At 41.9% G+C, this 17,348-nt stretch overlaps 1 protein-coding gene across 5 annotated transcripts in view; it reads left to right on the top strand.

The window, feature by feature from the left end:
• UBE2F (ubiquitin conjugating enzyme E2 F (putative)) overlaps positions 1-17,348 on the top strand; it is a 288,300-nt gene that overhangs the window by 27,984 nt on the left and 242,968 nt on the right. For all 5 annotated transcript variants that reach the window (XM_056533947.1, XM_056533948.1, XM_056533946.1 and 2 more), the window contains exon 3: positions 6,935-6,964. In XM_056533947.1, coding sequence (XP_056389922.1) covers positions 6,935-6,964 — 30 coding nt within the window. The remainder of the gene's footprint in view (positions 1-6,934; positions 6,965-17,348) is intronic.

Here is a 17,348-nt window from a genome sequence, read left to right as displayed (position 1 = left end):
GAAAGGGGCCTAACAAACACCATCATTATGTTTTGCAACAATCAGGTGGTGAATCAGGTCTTGAGACAGCTCTTTGCTTTTACTTATCATGAAATGTCTTGTGTGACACCTTGGCAATGAGACAAGGGGCTGGATTGCTTTTTAAATACTGATAGATTTCAGCTGTTGTCTTGGCTTTCCATGCCTTTTTGTACCTCCCTTTCTTCATGTGTTCAATACTTTTTCCCTGTATCCTTTCACATTATTACACATAACTTCATTTCTGAGCTTATTTGTTTTGGTGTCCTTGTATGTATGAAATACTTGGGTTGTTACCAACATCTGGGAAACATTTTATGTCAAAAGCACCTTTTGGAAATATATTTAGTGAGAAAAATGGTGACTTGCTCATTACTTATTTTACCCGCTGTAAGTCGGTGAAATGCACACCAGCGTGCTCCACTGCCTAGCTGGTCCCCCAATCCTTATTCACTCAATAACTATAGTCTATGGAGAAGGAATTGGGTTTGAGTGACAGCCAGGGAGTCACACGCTGCTTCGCAATTCATCTGGTTGCACGATCGCAGAGGGTCTCGGATCTGAAACCAGTGCAGTCTAAACTATTGACATATATATATATATATATATATATATATATATATATATATATATATATAGGCAATATGCCAAAAGTTATTGCAAATGACAGGGGCGTTTTAAAGTGTACCTAAGCGCTTTTAAACAACTTCTGAATCACTAAAATAAAGGGACAGAAGCTCCCACATGAGTGCTATGTCCCTTTTTGTTTTTTCATAACTTTATTTCGTTAGTGGAGCGAGTGGCGTACCAAAGCAGTGAAAGTCTGAGACTTTTAAGCAATCCATACTCTCAGCTTTCTGAATAGAAACAAAACAAAAAGGGATACAGTAGCTAGTAGTAGCTGTAGCTAGCACTTTTGTCCCTTTATTCTGTCGATCACTAGGTGTCTCAACAGGTAGGGACCAGGCAGAGGTGGCAGCATGGAGCACTGTCAGATCTGAAAGAAACTAAAAACTAAACAGCATGCAGCATCTGATACATACTGCAAAGTTTTTATATTTTCTTTTCTTTTTTCATATACAAGTAATTTACAAATCTTTTTTGGGACTAGTTAATTAATTTTTTCCCCCTCAGAAATATCCCTTTAAACATGGGTACAAACACTCATCTGAATGAGGCCTAAAAGTGTGCCTCTCCATCCAGATCCTAGTTTGGAAATGTATATTTGCGTGTGTAAAGTTTTCTGGCATGGTTTGATATTTTGGAGGCTTTTTAACCTTGGTGGATTTGTGAAATCTGTTGTCTGTAATTTCCCATGAAGCTGTGAATAGCTTTAGTGTAGTACACTAGTTTGTTTGAAATCTGGAATGTATTAAAGTACATATATAGCTTACATACAGTGTATGAGAATGTTGTCAACATGACATCACTAATTCACAAAGTATATTAGCTTGCTCTCTTCCTGATGACCTCCGCATACTGATGCTTGACTTTAAAAAAAAATGTTGGCGCCCTGCCAAATATGTGTATTTATAACATTAAATATCTAGCAATATTCACAGGTTAACTCCATTATGACTGGCCTATTAAGGGCCAAATACATAATTTTCCCTTTTTCTTCCCACTGTTCACTGTTAAAATATGCTAACTTTATTGTACAGGTTGTTGTGAAGGTGGTGATGACAACTATGCGTTCTTTTATGTCTCAGTACTTTTGGACAATATTTTATTATTTGGTGGGATGGTATTTTCATAGTTATTTGTATGTACACCCCTTATACTAGCTTTAATCCACCCAGCTTTATATCATGCTCTAAGCTGCAAACATGAGTAGATAGCGGATATTGAGGATACAACAAATGATACTTGTTTATTACTGATGGCTGTTTACAGAGGTAAAAAGTTATGTTTTCCTGCAAGCTCAAGTGCCATAGAGGCGTCAGCTATCTTCCTATGTCTGTATGGTTTGGCCAGCCACATGCAGGCAAAACACTTTGGGGGAGATTTATCAAAACCTTTCCAGAGGAAAAGTTGCTGTTGCACATAGCAACCAATCGGATCACTTTTCATTTTTCAGAGGCCTTTTCAAAAATGAAAGAAGCGATCTGAGAAGCCAACTCAGCAACTTTTCCTCTGGACAGGTTTTGATAAATCTCCACCTTGGACTTGGCTTGAAGTAGATTGTTAAGGTCACAAAATTTTACTGATTAAGAGGGTCACACATAGCATTCAAACTGCATATTTCACACTGCAGAATTCTTGCTGGTAAATATGCAGTATATTTTGCTATAAACAGACACACGGTTCCTCCGCGGCAGCCCTGTGTGTGCAGTGAAGTTTAAAGCCAGGACCACGTGGCGCATGGGAACGAAGCATGCCCGTGGGAATTTCGGACCCCGCCACTCGCCGGGCGGTGCAAGGAACAGGATGCCTGCTGAAATCATTCAGCAGGCACCCCGTGCAAACCCCTGGGGCGGTCCTGAGACCCCCCCCCATGTCGGCGATAGCCGATCACTTGAGATCGGCGATTTGCGATTTGGGTTAATCGAGTCCCTGGTGACATGGAAAAAAAAGGGTGTCCTAGATGGCACCTATCATCCTTTAGCTGCAAGAGTGAGGTGGCACTGGTGCCACCTCATGATTGTCCTGAATCAGGACTCCTGCTGTGGGGGTGTGCCTAATGGCACCCGCTCGGCCCCTATTCCGTAGGGCGAGAGCGGGTGTCGGGAGTCCTGCCCTGATGCGGGGCCCCTGATCCCCAGCATCGGTGGCTGATCGGGGCCCCTGGGCTGGGGGTATTAGCCTTCAGCTGTTGCATAACTACAAGTCCCAGCATGCCATTGGACTGTCAGTGAATGCTGAGAGTTGTAGTTTTGCAACAGCTGTAGGCACACTGGTTGTGAAACCCAGAGTTTGTTACCTAACTGTGTTTCGCAACCAGTGTGCCTCCAGCTGTTGCAAAACTACAACTCCCAGCATGCACTGAAGGACCGTACATGATGGGAGTTGTAGTTTTGCAACAGCTGGGGGCACACTGGTTGCGAAACACTGAGTTAAGTAACAAACTCTGTGTTTTACTACCAGTGTGCCTCCAGCTGTTCCATAACTACAACCCCCAGCATGCATGGACAGCTGAAGGGCATGCCGGGAGTGGTAGTTTTGCAACAGCTGGAGGTTTGTCAAATCCTACAGATCACAAAGAAAAGCCATTCAGTCTGGTGAAAAAAATCATTTTACCTGGGAGGTGGTCTCATTGTCTTTTTGAAAGGGGCATTGTGGAAAAAGAACGTTAGAGCCCACTTGTAGTTAGCTTCCACTTTAATGACAATGCCCTTATTTTCCTTCCTTGTTTAAATTACATTAACGTCATGGTCAAGTAAACTTGGTGTAAATATTTGGAAGCATTGGATAGTGACATGGGAAGACGCTATTTAAATGGTACCTGTCACTAAATAAACTTTCCTAAACTTACTCATGTTATGTTCCCTAACTACACCTAACACCCCCCTGCCCTTTAACATTTTTTAAGAGCTTTAAAAAAGGTCTGTTTTGTACTTTTTTTTGCTCACAAAGTGAGCTGCCGGCAGGAGGATGTGGGCGTGCCCCAGCATGCGCTACGTCACTGAAGCCTGCTTGGGGGGGGGGGGGGGGGGGGCGGGGCACAGTTCCACAGTGGTACACAGAGTATGGAGCAGCGGGGAAGCAGCGGAGAAGCTGCAGGCCGGCAGGGAGAAGGTGAGAACCTCTTCCTCGGTCACCTGTCTCCAGCCGGCCATGTCTGCAGCTGCTGCGGGCACAGCACTTGCTCCCGCCTGCCGGTCTGATTGACAGGCAAGAAGCAGCGCTGTGCTGGTCATGTGTCCCGGTTGCAGTCAGATTTCTGACTCATGCCAGGCCAGCAGCATGAGTCCGCAATCTAGCGGCCAGGCCATGTAGGGAGACCCCCAGTGGTGGGGTTTCCCAAGTTAAAATTCACATAAAAATATATATATATATATATTTTTTTTAAAATAGCATGTATTTAGAAACATAATACAAACTCTTTTTAATGATAGGTACCCTTTAAATCCTGACTATTCCTGTACTGACTGAAGTCAAGAGAGCAATCTCAGATTTGTGCGGTCATGAATCACTCCACGGAAACCAAATTACAGCTAGGAACTACAGTAATTTCTTTTATTTGCGCAGATTTTAGGTTGCAAGGTCAAGGTAATGGAAATTGGAAAGCCATGTGTGCTGCTCTGCTAGCGCTCCACTCATTAGAAATACCTTGTAGCCACTTTGGATTTGTAGCAGAGAATCGTCTGACTCTGTATCACAGTGTCTGTAGTTTAGCTATGATTTGTCTTCTGTATTTGGTCCTTTTTAATGCAGACCTGTCAGGGCTCACATGCTGCTTTGTCTGCGAAACATAGGATAGATAATGTGATGCCAAGAGAATCTGTCATTTACGGCAAACTGCAGAATAAATGTTTAATAATTTGTCTTTGCAGTTGTAGTAAATGCAGAGGGTGGTCTTCTCCATCCACTCAGTGATCGACAAATCCCCTTGTTTCATCACAGTAAAAGCTGCTCAATAAAAGATTAGGCTCTAAATTTAATGACAGCGATTGTACATTTCATGTTATCTGTGTATATTTTACACATGCCAAAAGATACCTGCAATACATATTACATTATTTTCCTGTGGAAATATACGCTGTGACCTATGGAAAGTTTTTTTTTTTTTTTTTATTATTATTATTATGTGGCTTCAAATGTGCAGACATTTAATGTCATTTATTCTGCGTGGAAAACTCTTCAGAATTCCAGGGTGCGATCTAATGATAGAAAATATGTAGCAGATGACCAAGACTACTACCAGGATATGTATTTCTCAGAGTGGAAATATACGCCATGTGCATAACATTTTACATCGGCAATGGGTCTCCATGTGAGTTAGACATCTATTAAAGGAGTACTCAAGTGATTTTTTTAATTTTTTTTGTATCTATTATGCCCAGGCTGCCGAAATGAATTGATCCCCCGGTGCCACAGATATTGCTGTCCTCCGGCCCTAGGCTTTTTGTGCCCAACATGTTGCACTGTGGCTCATCTAATCGTTGGTTGCAGCAATGTCACACCTCATGTGTCAGTGTGATGTAACAAGCCTGGGCATCAGGAAGAAGCGTAGGTTTGTTACATGACTCTGCTGCTCAGCATATTACCGGCTGAGACAGGACATGTGAAGAATCGGGCACCAAAAGCTGGGAGAAGACCGGAGCTGGAGGACAGGGTGACTATATCAGTGGCATCTGGGGAGTGGTGTAAGGTAAGATAAAGTTTATTTTTATTTTGTCAGCTGTTTTTTTTTTATTTGTAGAAAATAAAATCTATAAGTCAGGGTTCACATCACAATTTTTACATCTGACTAATAAGATTTGTTACCTAAAAATGTATTTTCTACAATTGTATTTCTAGTTACATCTCTTGACTTCTATCGCAAATTTGTGTTTAAGACATGCATCCGTTTTTGTGCGATTTATGTTTCCATTAGATTTTCGGTTGGGTAAAAAACCGTAGTTGATTCAAAATTGAATTGAAGTCAAAATCTGCTTTTCATAGCATTAATGTCTATGTAAATGGCATGGAATCATATTACTGAACAATTTCATCAGTTTGATCGCACACAAATTTTTGTTTACACAACAAGTAGTATTTTAATTTTAAAATACAGTTGTCAGATGTAAAATCGTGATGTGAGTCCGGCCTTAACATGTACTGTTGTTGCTATGAACAATTTCTGTGGCCCGGTAAATGCTGTTTTGCTGCCATCAGCTACCTTGCTGATGAATCTTGAATGATACATTTTTGTTGTGAAATCGCATAATATGAGATTGACTGTAAAATAATATGTAATTATGCAATTAACATGGATAATATGAAATTAACATATTGAAACTTATTTTGTTTGATGGCTTTGCTTTCCCACTTTAAAGTCAATACATCTGAAATACAAAGGTCACTGCACTAAGCTGCTGTAGTTTTGACCTTGTCTATATAAAGGTGTCCATCTTTTAGCTGTGTTTGTGTTCTTATTAGGAAGAGGAGACTAAACAATGCCAGGCACCTCTAGTGGTGACTTATCTAGTTTAACAACCAAAGTTAATGTGTATGATACCCAGCTTTATAGGCTTAAATGGGCACTGTCTGATTCAAAAACTTTTTATATGTTGTACATTTTGATAAAACATTAGCCTTTCTAATATATAGAAATCATGGTTTATATAATTAAAAAAAAACAGTAGGGGTCCCCAAAGCCTTCAGAACATAATCATGTCTGGATGCAGCATCATTTTTGTCCTAGCTGAAGAACCAGTATGGACAAAGTCCAGTAAGTGAGAGCAGGGCTGGCACTCCTCTGTGCTCACTCCTCTCATATCAGACTGCAGCATTAAAAAAGAGAGGAAGGGGTTACAGAGCAGCCTGCAGTGATTAGATTGAGTCATGCAGAGCTAAGGACACACCCCAACGCAGAAAAGGACAAATCAAGTGAACAAGAGAAAGAATGTATTTGTGAGAGAAATATAGGTGCTAGACACATTAAAATTATATGTACATGATTCAAATAAGGTATTAAAGTAACATATAATATTTTTTATGGGATATGACAGGTACGCTTTAAGGTTTTTTTTAACGAAAATAACACCTTATTATTTGCAAGAAAAAGACTTCATTGCAGTCAGACGGATGATCATATCATACTTCACACCTGCATACATTAAACCTTATGTATATTGGTAATTATTAGGTTCCAAAGAAATCTTTCACAGAAAAAAAACTGTCAGTAGATGATGCTTAAAATTTTTACAATAATATAAAGTTTGTAAGATACAGAATATATCGCTTCCTCACCAGTTATTTTATTCTTTTACAGAAGTAGCAGAACTTGAAGCAAACCTGCCATGTAAGTAAGCTTGTCCGTGTATTGTTTATTTTATATATTCATTCATTTATTTAGGCTAGGTTCACATGTCCGTTCTCTCTCGTCCTGCTATTCTCCTGTCATTGCTGCTAAATGTACCATACTAACAAACGGATGCAAAGGAATGCCATTAAAGGGGCACTCTGCCCTTAGACATCTTATCCCCTATCCAAAGTATAGGGGATAAAATGTCTGATCTTGGGGGTCCCACCGCTGGGGACCCCACGATCCCTGCTGCGGCACCCCAGACATCCGATGCACGGAGCGAACTACGTCCGTCACGCCACCTCACATAGACTTGCATTGAGGGGGCGTGGCTGTGACATCATGAGAGGGGCGCGGCCAGGACGTCACAAGCCTCGATGCTGCACCGGACACTCTAAACGAACGCCGGGTGCAGCAGGGAGATCGGGGGGGGTCCCTTGGATAGGGGACAAGATCTCTAGGGGCGGAGTACCCCTTTTTGATGGAGAAAAAAAATACTGCATGCAGCGTATTTTCTCTGCTAAAAATAACGGAATAGGAACCAAATGAGTGAAAGAGGACTGTAAAACAAAATAAAAAAAATAAAAATTCAGATTGACATCGATGGGATCTATTTACTAGGGATCAACCGATTATCGTTATGGACGATATTATCGGCCGATAATCACGATTTTGGGCATTATCGGTATCGGCAATTACCTTGCCGATAATGCCCCGCCCCCGCACCGCCCCCACCGCACCGCGACCAGGACCCCTGGACAGGCAGGGGGAGAGAAGCGGGTGGCGGCCTATGGCACCGCAAAAGCCACTGCAGTGCATTGATTTAAAGCGCCCGCTTTAAAACAATGATCTGCAGCGGTGTCGCGGGGGATAAATAGCCGATAACTTATACCGGAATATCGGTATAAGTTATCGGCTATCGGCCCTAACCTCCCGATCGATCCCTACTATTTACAGCCATTTACTAAAGGCTTGAACGGATTTAAGAACAGGCATGAATTATTGGGGACTGACGTTAATGTGAACAAGCCCTTACTCTTTCTTGTTCTTTCTGTATGTGTGAAGAAAATGGCAAAATGTGGGATATAGTTGCAGGCAGAAAAAAAACAACTTTTTCCCATATGTGTATTGTTTGGGGTTGACTTCTTTTCATTTGTATACATTTTGTATCACTCTGATATTTTATATCACATCTTATAAAAATCCATATAACACTTAAAGTAATCTGTTTTGTGTGCTTTGAAAGTTCAGCCAGAGTATTGTAAATGGGTACGGTCAGATTTTAAAACTTTTTATATGTTGTACATCTTGGCAAAACATTAACCCCTTAACGCATATGGATGTTTATGAATGTCCATAAGCGTCTCCTGAGGTATGACGTGCGCTCAGCAGGTGAGCGCGCATCATACCCGGTGGGTCCCGGTTGCTATAAGCAACCAGGACCCGTGGCTAATACCGGACATTCCCGATCGGGCTGATGTCTGGCATTAACTCTTTAGACGCGGCGATCAAAGTTGATCGTCGCATCTAAAGTGAGAGTAAAAGCTTCCTGGCAGCTCAGTCGGGCTGATCGGGACTGTCATGGTAAAACTGCGGAGATGCAGCAGAAGGGTCCCTTACCGGGTCCGAACGCCGATTGATTGCTCCAAGCCTGAAATCCAGGCTTGAGCAATCAACCACTGATAACTGATTCCTGCCATTGAATGCAATGGCAGTGATCAGTGTATTGAATCAATGTACTGCATGTTATAGTCCCCTATGGGAGCTATAACATTGCAAAAAAAAAGTGAAAAAAAGTTAATTTAACCCCTTCCCTAATAAAAGTTTGAATAAAAAAAAAAAAAAACTGTGTAAATAAAAATAAACATATGTGGTATCGCCGCGTGCATAAATGTCCGAACTATAAACATAAATCGTTAATTAAACAGCACAGTCAATAGTGTACGCACAAAAAAATTTCAAAATCCAAAATACCATATTTTTGGTCACTTTTTATACCGTAAAAAAATGAATAAAAAGTCCGATCAAAACAAAAATGGTACTGATAAAAACTTCAGATCACGGCGCAAAAAATTAGCCCTCATACCGCCCCGTACATGGAGAAATAAAAAAGTTATAGGGGTCAGAATAGGACATTTTTTAAACATATACATTTTCCTGCATGTAGTTATGATTTTTATCAGAAGTAATACAAAATCAAACCTATATAAGTAGGGTATCATTTTAACCGTATGGACCTACAGAATAAAGATAAGGTGTCATTTTTACCTAAAAAATTTACTGCGTAGAAACGGAAGCCCCCAAAATTTACAAAATTGAGGTTTTTCTTCCATTTTGTCGCACAATGATTTTGTTTTCCGTTTCGCCGTAGATTTTGGGGTAAAATGACTGATGTCATTACAAAGTAGAATTGGTGGCGCAAAAAATAAGCCATCATATGGATTTTTAGGTGCAAAATTGAAGGTGTTATTATTTTTAGAAGGTGATGAGGAAAAAACGAAAATGCTAAAACTGAAAAACTATCCCTTAAGGGGTTAACCTTTCTAATATACTTCATAAGAAACTTTTATTTCCTTTTTATAGAAATCATGGCTCATAAAATCATGGCTTTGTCCAAGCTGAAGCACAGGCATGGACAAAGTTCTGTAAGTGAGGTTGGGCTACCATTCCTCTTTGGTCTCTACTGTCTGATAGGACTCCTCTGTGCTCTCTCCTGTCTGATAGCACTCCTCTGTGCTCTCTCCTGTCCTTTCAGTGTTAGCCCACCCTCACTTAGGCTGGGTTCACACAAAATTTTTGCAATACAGTTCCCGTATAAGGTTTTTGATTAAAACAAAAAATTGATTCCTCAAAACCTGACTAAACTGTATCAAAACATGTGTACAAATTATAATCCTTATACAGTTGAAAACCTTATATGGTTTGAAAAATGATGTCCGGTTGCATCCGTTTTTTTAAGAAAAAAAAGTATACGTTTTTAACTTTTCATTCCATTATGAATAAAGTTTCATTTGTTTTATTGAAATTCCAAGAAAAAAACTACGCAAAGTCAAAAACCGTATGGTGAAAACTGGATAGTCGCACATACGGTTCTGTACGGTTCCTATTGACTCCCATGATAATAAAAAAAAAAGTATACGTTTCAATACGGTTTTTCCCCCGGACCAAAAACGGTGGTAGGCTAAGGTTTTGGGTATGGGGAAAAAACGGACAAAACCGCACAGGATGAAAATGGACACAACCTGATGCATCTTTTTGCATACGGTTTTCAATGGAGAGTCAATGCATATGGTTTTCAATACGGTTCAAATACGGACAAAGCCATGACTGTATAAGCCATGATTTCTAGAAAAAAGGAAATACAATTTTTGTAGCTGTTTTAACCCCTTAAGGACACATGACGTTCTCATACGTCTCCATTTCCGAGTCCTTAAGGACACATGACGTATGAGAACGTCATGTGTTTTACCGGCCCCCCGCAACCATCTGGAGCGGAGCCGGTCCCCGATGCCTGCTGAAATCGTTCAGCAGGCATCGGGGCATATCGCCCAGGGGGGTCATTATGACCCCCCATGTCGGCGATGGCCGCAGATCGCTGGAAAATTCAGTCCAGCGATCTGCGGCGGATTCCGGGTCAATCGAGTCTCCAGTGAGCCGGTGACCCGGAATTATTGGCTGATCGGGGCCGTCAGAGACGGCCCCGAACAGCCAGAGCCAGCAGGGGTGAGGTGGCACTGGTGCCACCTCACGATCGCCCTGATTCGTCGGCCGGATTACCGGCCGACCAATCAGGGCGCCTGCTGCGGGTGTCACTCCCGCAACCCGCTCCGCCCCTCTTCCGGAGGACGTGAGCGGGTGCGGGACGTACACCCCGGGTGCTGGGGACCTCGATCCCCGGCGCCCCTGTTGGGATCGGGGCCCCAGGAGCAGCGGCGGCGGAGACGACGAGGGACTGACCTGGTGCAGCGAGGATCGTTGGAGGTGAGTGACAGCCTCCTGCTGTTGCTTAGCAACAGCTCCCAGCATGCAAAAAGGGCATGCTGGGAGCTGTAGTTATGCAACAGCAGGAGGCAGACCACCACAACTCCCAGCATGCCCTTATGGGCATGCTGGGACTTGTAGTTTTGCAACAGCTGGAGGCACATTCTTTCTATGGAAAAGTGTACCTTCAGCTGTTGTGTAACTACAACTCCCAGCTTGCACAAACAGCTTAAGTGCATGCTGGGAGTTGTAGTGGTGCATCTGCTGGTTGCATAACTACAACTCCCAGCATGCCCGTTGGCTGTCGGTGACTGCTGAGAGTTGTAGTTTTGCAACAGCTGAAGGCACACTGAGTTAAGTAGCAAACCAGTGTGTCTCCAGCTGTTGCATAACTACAATCCCCAGCATCCCCAGCCAAAGTAGTATGCCTCCAGCTGTTGCATAACTACAACACCCAGCATGCCCTTCCGCTGTCCGTACATGCTGGGGGTTGTAGCTTTTGCAACAGCTGAAGGCACACTGGTTGCAAAACACTGAGTTTGTTACCAAACTCGGTGTTTCACAACCAGTGTGCCTCCAGCTGTTGCAAAACTACAACTCCCAGCATGCACTGATAGACCGTACATGCTGGGAGTTGTAGTTTTGCAACAGCTGGATGTTCCCTGTACGTTCACATTGGGGGGGGGGTACACTCACATGGGCGGAGGATTACAGTAAGTATCCGGCTGCAAGTTTGAGGTGCGGCAAAATTTCTGCCGCAGCTCAAACTGCCAGCGAGAAACTACTGTGAACCCCCCGCCCATGTGACTGTACCCTAAAAACATTACACTACACTAACACACAATAAAATAAAAAGTAAAAAACACTACATATACACATACCCCTACACAGCCCCCCTCCCCTCCCCAATAAAAATGAAAAACGTCTGGTACGCCACTGTTTCCAAAACGGAGCCTCCAGCGGTTGCAAAACTACAACTCCCAGCATGCACTGATAGACCGTACATGCTGGGAGTTGTAGTTTTGCAACAGCTGGATTCCCCCCCCCCAATGTGAACGTACAGGGTACACTCACATGGGCGGAGGATTACAGTAAGTATCCGGCTGCAAGTTTGAGCTGCGTCAAATTTTCTGCCGTAGCTCAAACTGCCAGCGAGAAACTACTGTGAACCCCCGCCCGTGCGACTGTACCCTAAAAACACTACACTAACACAAAATAAAATAAAAAGTAAAAAACACTACATATACACATACCCCTATACAACCCCCCCTCCCCAATAAAAATGAAAAACGTCTGGTACGCCACTGTTTCCAAAACGGAGCCTCCAGCTGTTGCAAAACAACTACTCCCAGTATTGCCAGATAGCCGTTGACTGTCCAGGCATGCTGGGAGTTTTACAACAGCTGGAGGCACCCTGTTTGGGAATCACTGGCGTAGAATACCCCTATGTCCACCCCTATGCAAGTCCCTAATTTAGGCCTCAAATGCGCATGGCGCTCTCACTTTGGAGCCCTGTCGTATTTCAAGGCAACAGTTTAGGGCCACATATGGGGTATCGCCGTACTCGGGAGAAATTGGGCTTCAAATTTTGGGGGGTATTTTTTGCTATTACCCTTTTAAAAAATGTTAAATTTTTGGGAAAACCAGCATTTTAGGAGAAAAAAATATATATATTTTTACATATGCAAAAGTCGTGAAACACCTGTAGGGTATTAAGGTTCAAATTACCCCTTGTTACGTTCCCCGAGGGGTCTAGTTTCCAAAATGGTATGCCATGTGTTTTTTTTTTGCTGTCCTGGCACCATAGGGGCTTCCTAAATGCGGCATGCCCCCAGAGCAAAATTCGCTTTCAAAAAGCCAAATGTGACTCCTTCTCTTCTGAGACCTGTAGTGCGCCAGCAGAGCACTTTTCACACCCATATGGGGTGTTTTCTGAATCGGGAGAAATTGGACTTCAAATTTTGGGGGGTATTTTCCGCTATTACCCTCTTTAAAAATGTAAACATTTTGGGAAAACAAGCATTTTAGGTAAAAAATAAATTTTTTTTTTTTACATATGCAAAAGTCGTGAATCACCTGTAGGGTATTAAGGTTCACTTTACCCCTTGTTACGTTCCCTGAGGGGTCTAGTTTCCAAAATGGTATGCCATGTGTTTTTTTTTGCTGTCCTGGCACCATAGGGGCTTCCTAAATGCGGCATGCCCCCCAAAAACCATTTGTCGCTCCTTCCCTTCTGAGCCCTCTACTGCGCCTGCTGAACAATTAACATAGACATATGAGGTATGTGCTTACTCGAGAGAAATTGGGTTTCAAATACAAGTAAAAATGTTCTCCTTTTTATCCCTTGCAAAAATTGGGTCTACAAGAACATGCGAGTGTAAAAAATGAAGATTTTTAATTTTCTCCTTCACTTTGCTGCTATTCCTGTGAAACACCTAAAGGGTTAATACAAATTATATTCCTCTTCGCTATGGTTATTTTTATCCAATTAGTTGATTAATCGAAACAATAATCAGCCAACTAATAGATTATGAAAATAATCTTTGTTGCAGGCCTACTATCCACCACCGCTCCCTGCCCCGTTGGGCTTCACTGACAGATATCTACACACATATGTAGAGACCAGTCAGTCAAGCCCAGTGAGACAGGGATCAGCAGTGGAGAGCTTCCTTTATGACGGATTCTTGGTTCCTGGCTCATCTTTAAAGGTATGTTCACACATACTGTATATGAGGTGGATTGTAGGCTGTGAAAATCCTCATAAATAATTGAATACTATATGTAATCTGTTACATAAAATCTGCAGTGTGTACTGTACGTGTGAACATATCCTAAAACTGTGATTTCTCTGATACATCACAGTGCCTGTGCTTCAGGCAGAATGAAACAGCTGGAAGGTTCACTTACTTCTTAAGACCATTTTTAATTGTCTTCTTCTGGCCTTTGGGCACTAAATACTCTTCCACATATACTATAATACCTGGGGTAAGCTGCAGAGGTATTGGTTCCATTACCTTCGCACATTTATGCTTGATGTGTTACGATTTATCATGCATATGTTCCTCATTTTGTTGGTTAAAGTTGTTCTTTGTGTGTGTGTTGGGAGTCCTCTGTTGATGGTTGAGTTCTTCCCCCTTTGCTGTTTTTACCTTCTATGCATAAATTAAACATTTTGAAAAAAATCAGGCCTAAACCTTTCCATTACCCTAGATCAGTGTTTCCCAACCCACTCCTCAAGGCACACCAACATTCTGGGTTTTTTCAGTTACTCCATTGGAATAGAACAGGGAAAAATTAAAATCCTGGACTGTTGGTGTGCCTTGTGGACTGGCTTTGGAAACACTGCCCTTGATCACTAGAGTTGTTGCACAGCCTTATTTAGGTACTCAACAAGAGATTGGTCCAGTGGAGACCGTGTGCAGTAAAAAAAACGTTGCATTTATTAGAGACTTAATTGAATATCGCTGAAGTGCAGAACAAATGCTGTGTACCACCCTAAAACCAACGCGTTTCTCAGACTACACCCTTAATCATTTAGATACTGTCTAGCATTTAAAAAGGATTTGAAAGTACTCCTGGAGGAGGGAAGGTCAAGATCCATTTTAACACAGAAGGAAGTGGACTATATGTTTGTGCCGACGCCAATTTTGCCGATCTTCCACTCACTACCAAAATTGCACAAGAACCGATTCCCGCCGCCGATGCGTCCCATCGTAGCGGGGATCGGTTCTCTAAACGAACATGTGTGTGAGTGGTTGGACTCTGTTCTCCAACCCATTGTAAACCTCTGTCCAAGCTATATCAAAGATACGAAACATCTTTTAGGTATTATGGATGGATTCACATGGAGCGACTCTCTGTCGTGGATTACCTGCGACATTGAGTCGCTCTATTCATGCATCCCCCAAAATTTGGCTCTGGTTGCCATTTTGGAAATCTTGGATCGTTTTTCAGATTATTCTTTTGATTTAAAGCAATTTATTATAGAGGTGGTGGATTATGTTTTGAAGCACAATTACTTTTTGTGTGGCAAGGATTTTTATTTACAGCGCACAGGTGCCTCAATGGGGGCCAAATCTTCACCTGCGTTAGCCAACCTTTATGTTTTTTGGTGGGAGGAGCACTTCATTTTTTGTGATCAGAATCGGTTTTCCACATACCTCTCATGGTACGGGAGGTATGTGGACGACGTGATTATGGTTTGGAAATCCGATCCAAAGGAGGCATTTGCATTCATACAATATATGAATGATAATCATTGTAATCTAAAATTTACGTACACATACAGCAAACAGGAGGTTCCCTTCTTGGATCTGTTGTTGCGGGGTAACTCCATAACAAGAAAAGTAGAAATAGAACCTTACCGTTAAGATATTACGGGCAATACTATTTTAAGAGCTGATTCTTGCCATGCTAAGCATACCATTTCTGCCATACCAGTTGGGGAATTGATCCGTATGAAACGGAACAGTTCCTCATCACAAGTGTATCAGAGGGAAGCCGAAAGGGTCTGCACCCGCTTGACAGCGCGTGGATATCCCCCTTGGCTCCTGAACAAAGCCCGGGCTCGGGTCGATCATATGGACCGCAACAGCCTGTTAACAGGTAGGAAACATTCCAGTACTCATGATCAAGTGACTTTCGTCACCACTTATAGTATGGAATTCAATGAAATCAAAAGGATTGTGAACAAACATCTACCTCTACTGGCAGCAGATCCAGTAGTAGGGGAAATCATCAAACCAGGGATCCGGTTTTCTACCCGACGTGCTCCAACTCTATCGAGCCTGCTTGTTCCTAGTATGGTTTGTGTAGAGGAGGAGCAGTCAACCTGGCTGAAAATTAAAGGTTTTCATAAGTGCGGTAACGCAAGGTGTGTGGTGTGCCCCTATGCAACAAAGGGCAATAAAATAGAAGGTACAATAGATGGTAAAATCCATATGATTCGCGAGTTTATTAACTGTGATAGTACCTTCATAATATATAGTCACCTGCACTACTTGCAAAATGGATTATGTAGGTAGCACTAAACGCACCTTAAAAAAGAGAATGCAGGAGCATATCAGGCATGCTGCAGGTCCTTTGATACCTAGCATGTCTAATGTCTCAAAACATTTTTTTCTTAAACATAATTCAGACATATCGTCCTTGCGTTTTTATGGCATTGAAAAAATCAAAAGAAGTAAAAGAGGAGGTGATCTTATACGCATTCTTCATAATAGAGAGATTATGTGGATTTACTTGTTGAATTGTACATATCCGCATGGCCTGAATAACAAGACGGACTTAATACTACATTACTAAAAAGTCCATCATTTGTTGTGTTTCTCATAGCTGTTATATAGTCCTATTGGATTTTATATGTGAGTTTTTTAATGATGCATGTATTTTCCTGGTTTTACTTGTGTTGGATTGCACACTGACATAAGATGTCCCTCCCCTTCCTAATGGAAGGGATGGCCTTGCAGTATATAAGGCATTCTCATTTGAGTATTGGCAAGCTATGAGTAAGGGTATAGCAACCTGAAACGCGTCAGCCTTGTTTGGGACTGTTTTTCCATGTGCAATATTTCTACTTTTGTATATGTCCGTGTCTTTCTGCCACCATGAAGGTTTTTAACGAGGATTCGTGAATAAAGTTTTGAAGATTTCATTCAGCCGTGCTGGCCTTTTTCTACTTTTTTCTACTGTCTAGCAGTATTTTATTTTATATTTGGTCAATTATGTTAGGCAAAATTAACAATGTTCTAATTAAAAAAAAGGAAAGTTTATGTAAGGGTTTAATGTTTTGGATGTTTTCCTTGCTAGCTAAGTTCTCTATTGCACAGCACACTGGGAGTTAGATATTCTCACATTGCACATTACTATAAATGACCTGCTGTAAAAACTTCATATGCCAAGTCCCCAGAGCAAGGTGTGCAGACATCGAGCCAGCAAAGAATTCTGAGAAGTGTTGAGCCAAGCTGTTTCCAGAATTGCAATGTAGCTGTGGTGGAGACCAGGTTATAATACTAATAGTTTTTATAAATGTGAATCCGTGTAAAAAAAAAAAAAATCAGTTGCCCATAGCAACTAATTACCCTTATATTATTCCAGATGTGAACTCTTTATGGTTATTATGGGCATCAAGGACAGCTTTGAAAAATGAGGCTTATTAGAGTGTGCAGGTTTATCCCATGTACAATCTGTAAATTGATATACAAATGTAATGTAACACTATCCAAACCTCTGCTCTTCATTAGAGGACATAAGGCCTCTCCTGACCTGTTGCATAACTTCCTTTGACTATATTAGGAATTATGCAAATGACGTAGCTCCATGAGTTACGCTTTTTACGTAACTTCTGAATTATGTAAACAGCGTAGCTTGCAAGGCTTTGCTGTTTGCTTAACCCCCATCA

This window comes from Hyla sarda, chromosome 8 (genome assembly GCF_029499605.1).
Source record: "Hyla sarda isolate aHylSar1 chromosome 8, aHylSar1.hap1, whole genome shotgun sequence".
In the NCBI taxonomy this organism is placed as follows: domain Eukaryota; kingdom Metazoa; phylum Chordata; class Amphibia; order Anura; family Hylidae; genus Hyla; species Hyla sarda.
Note: the sequence above shows the minus strand (reverse complement) of the source record. Positions and strands in the feature narration are given on the sequence as shown.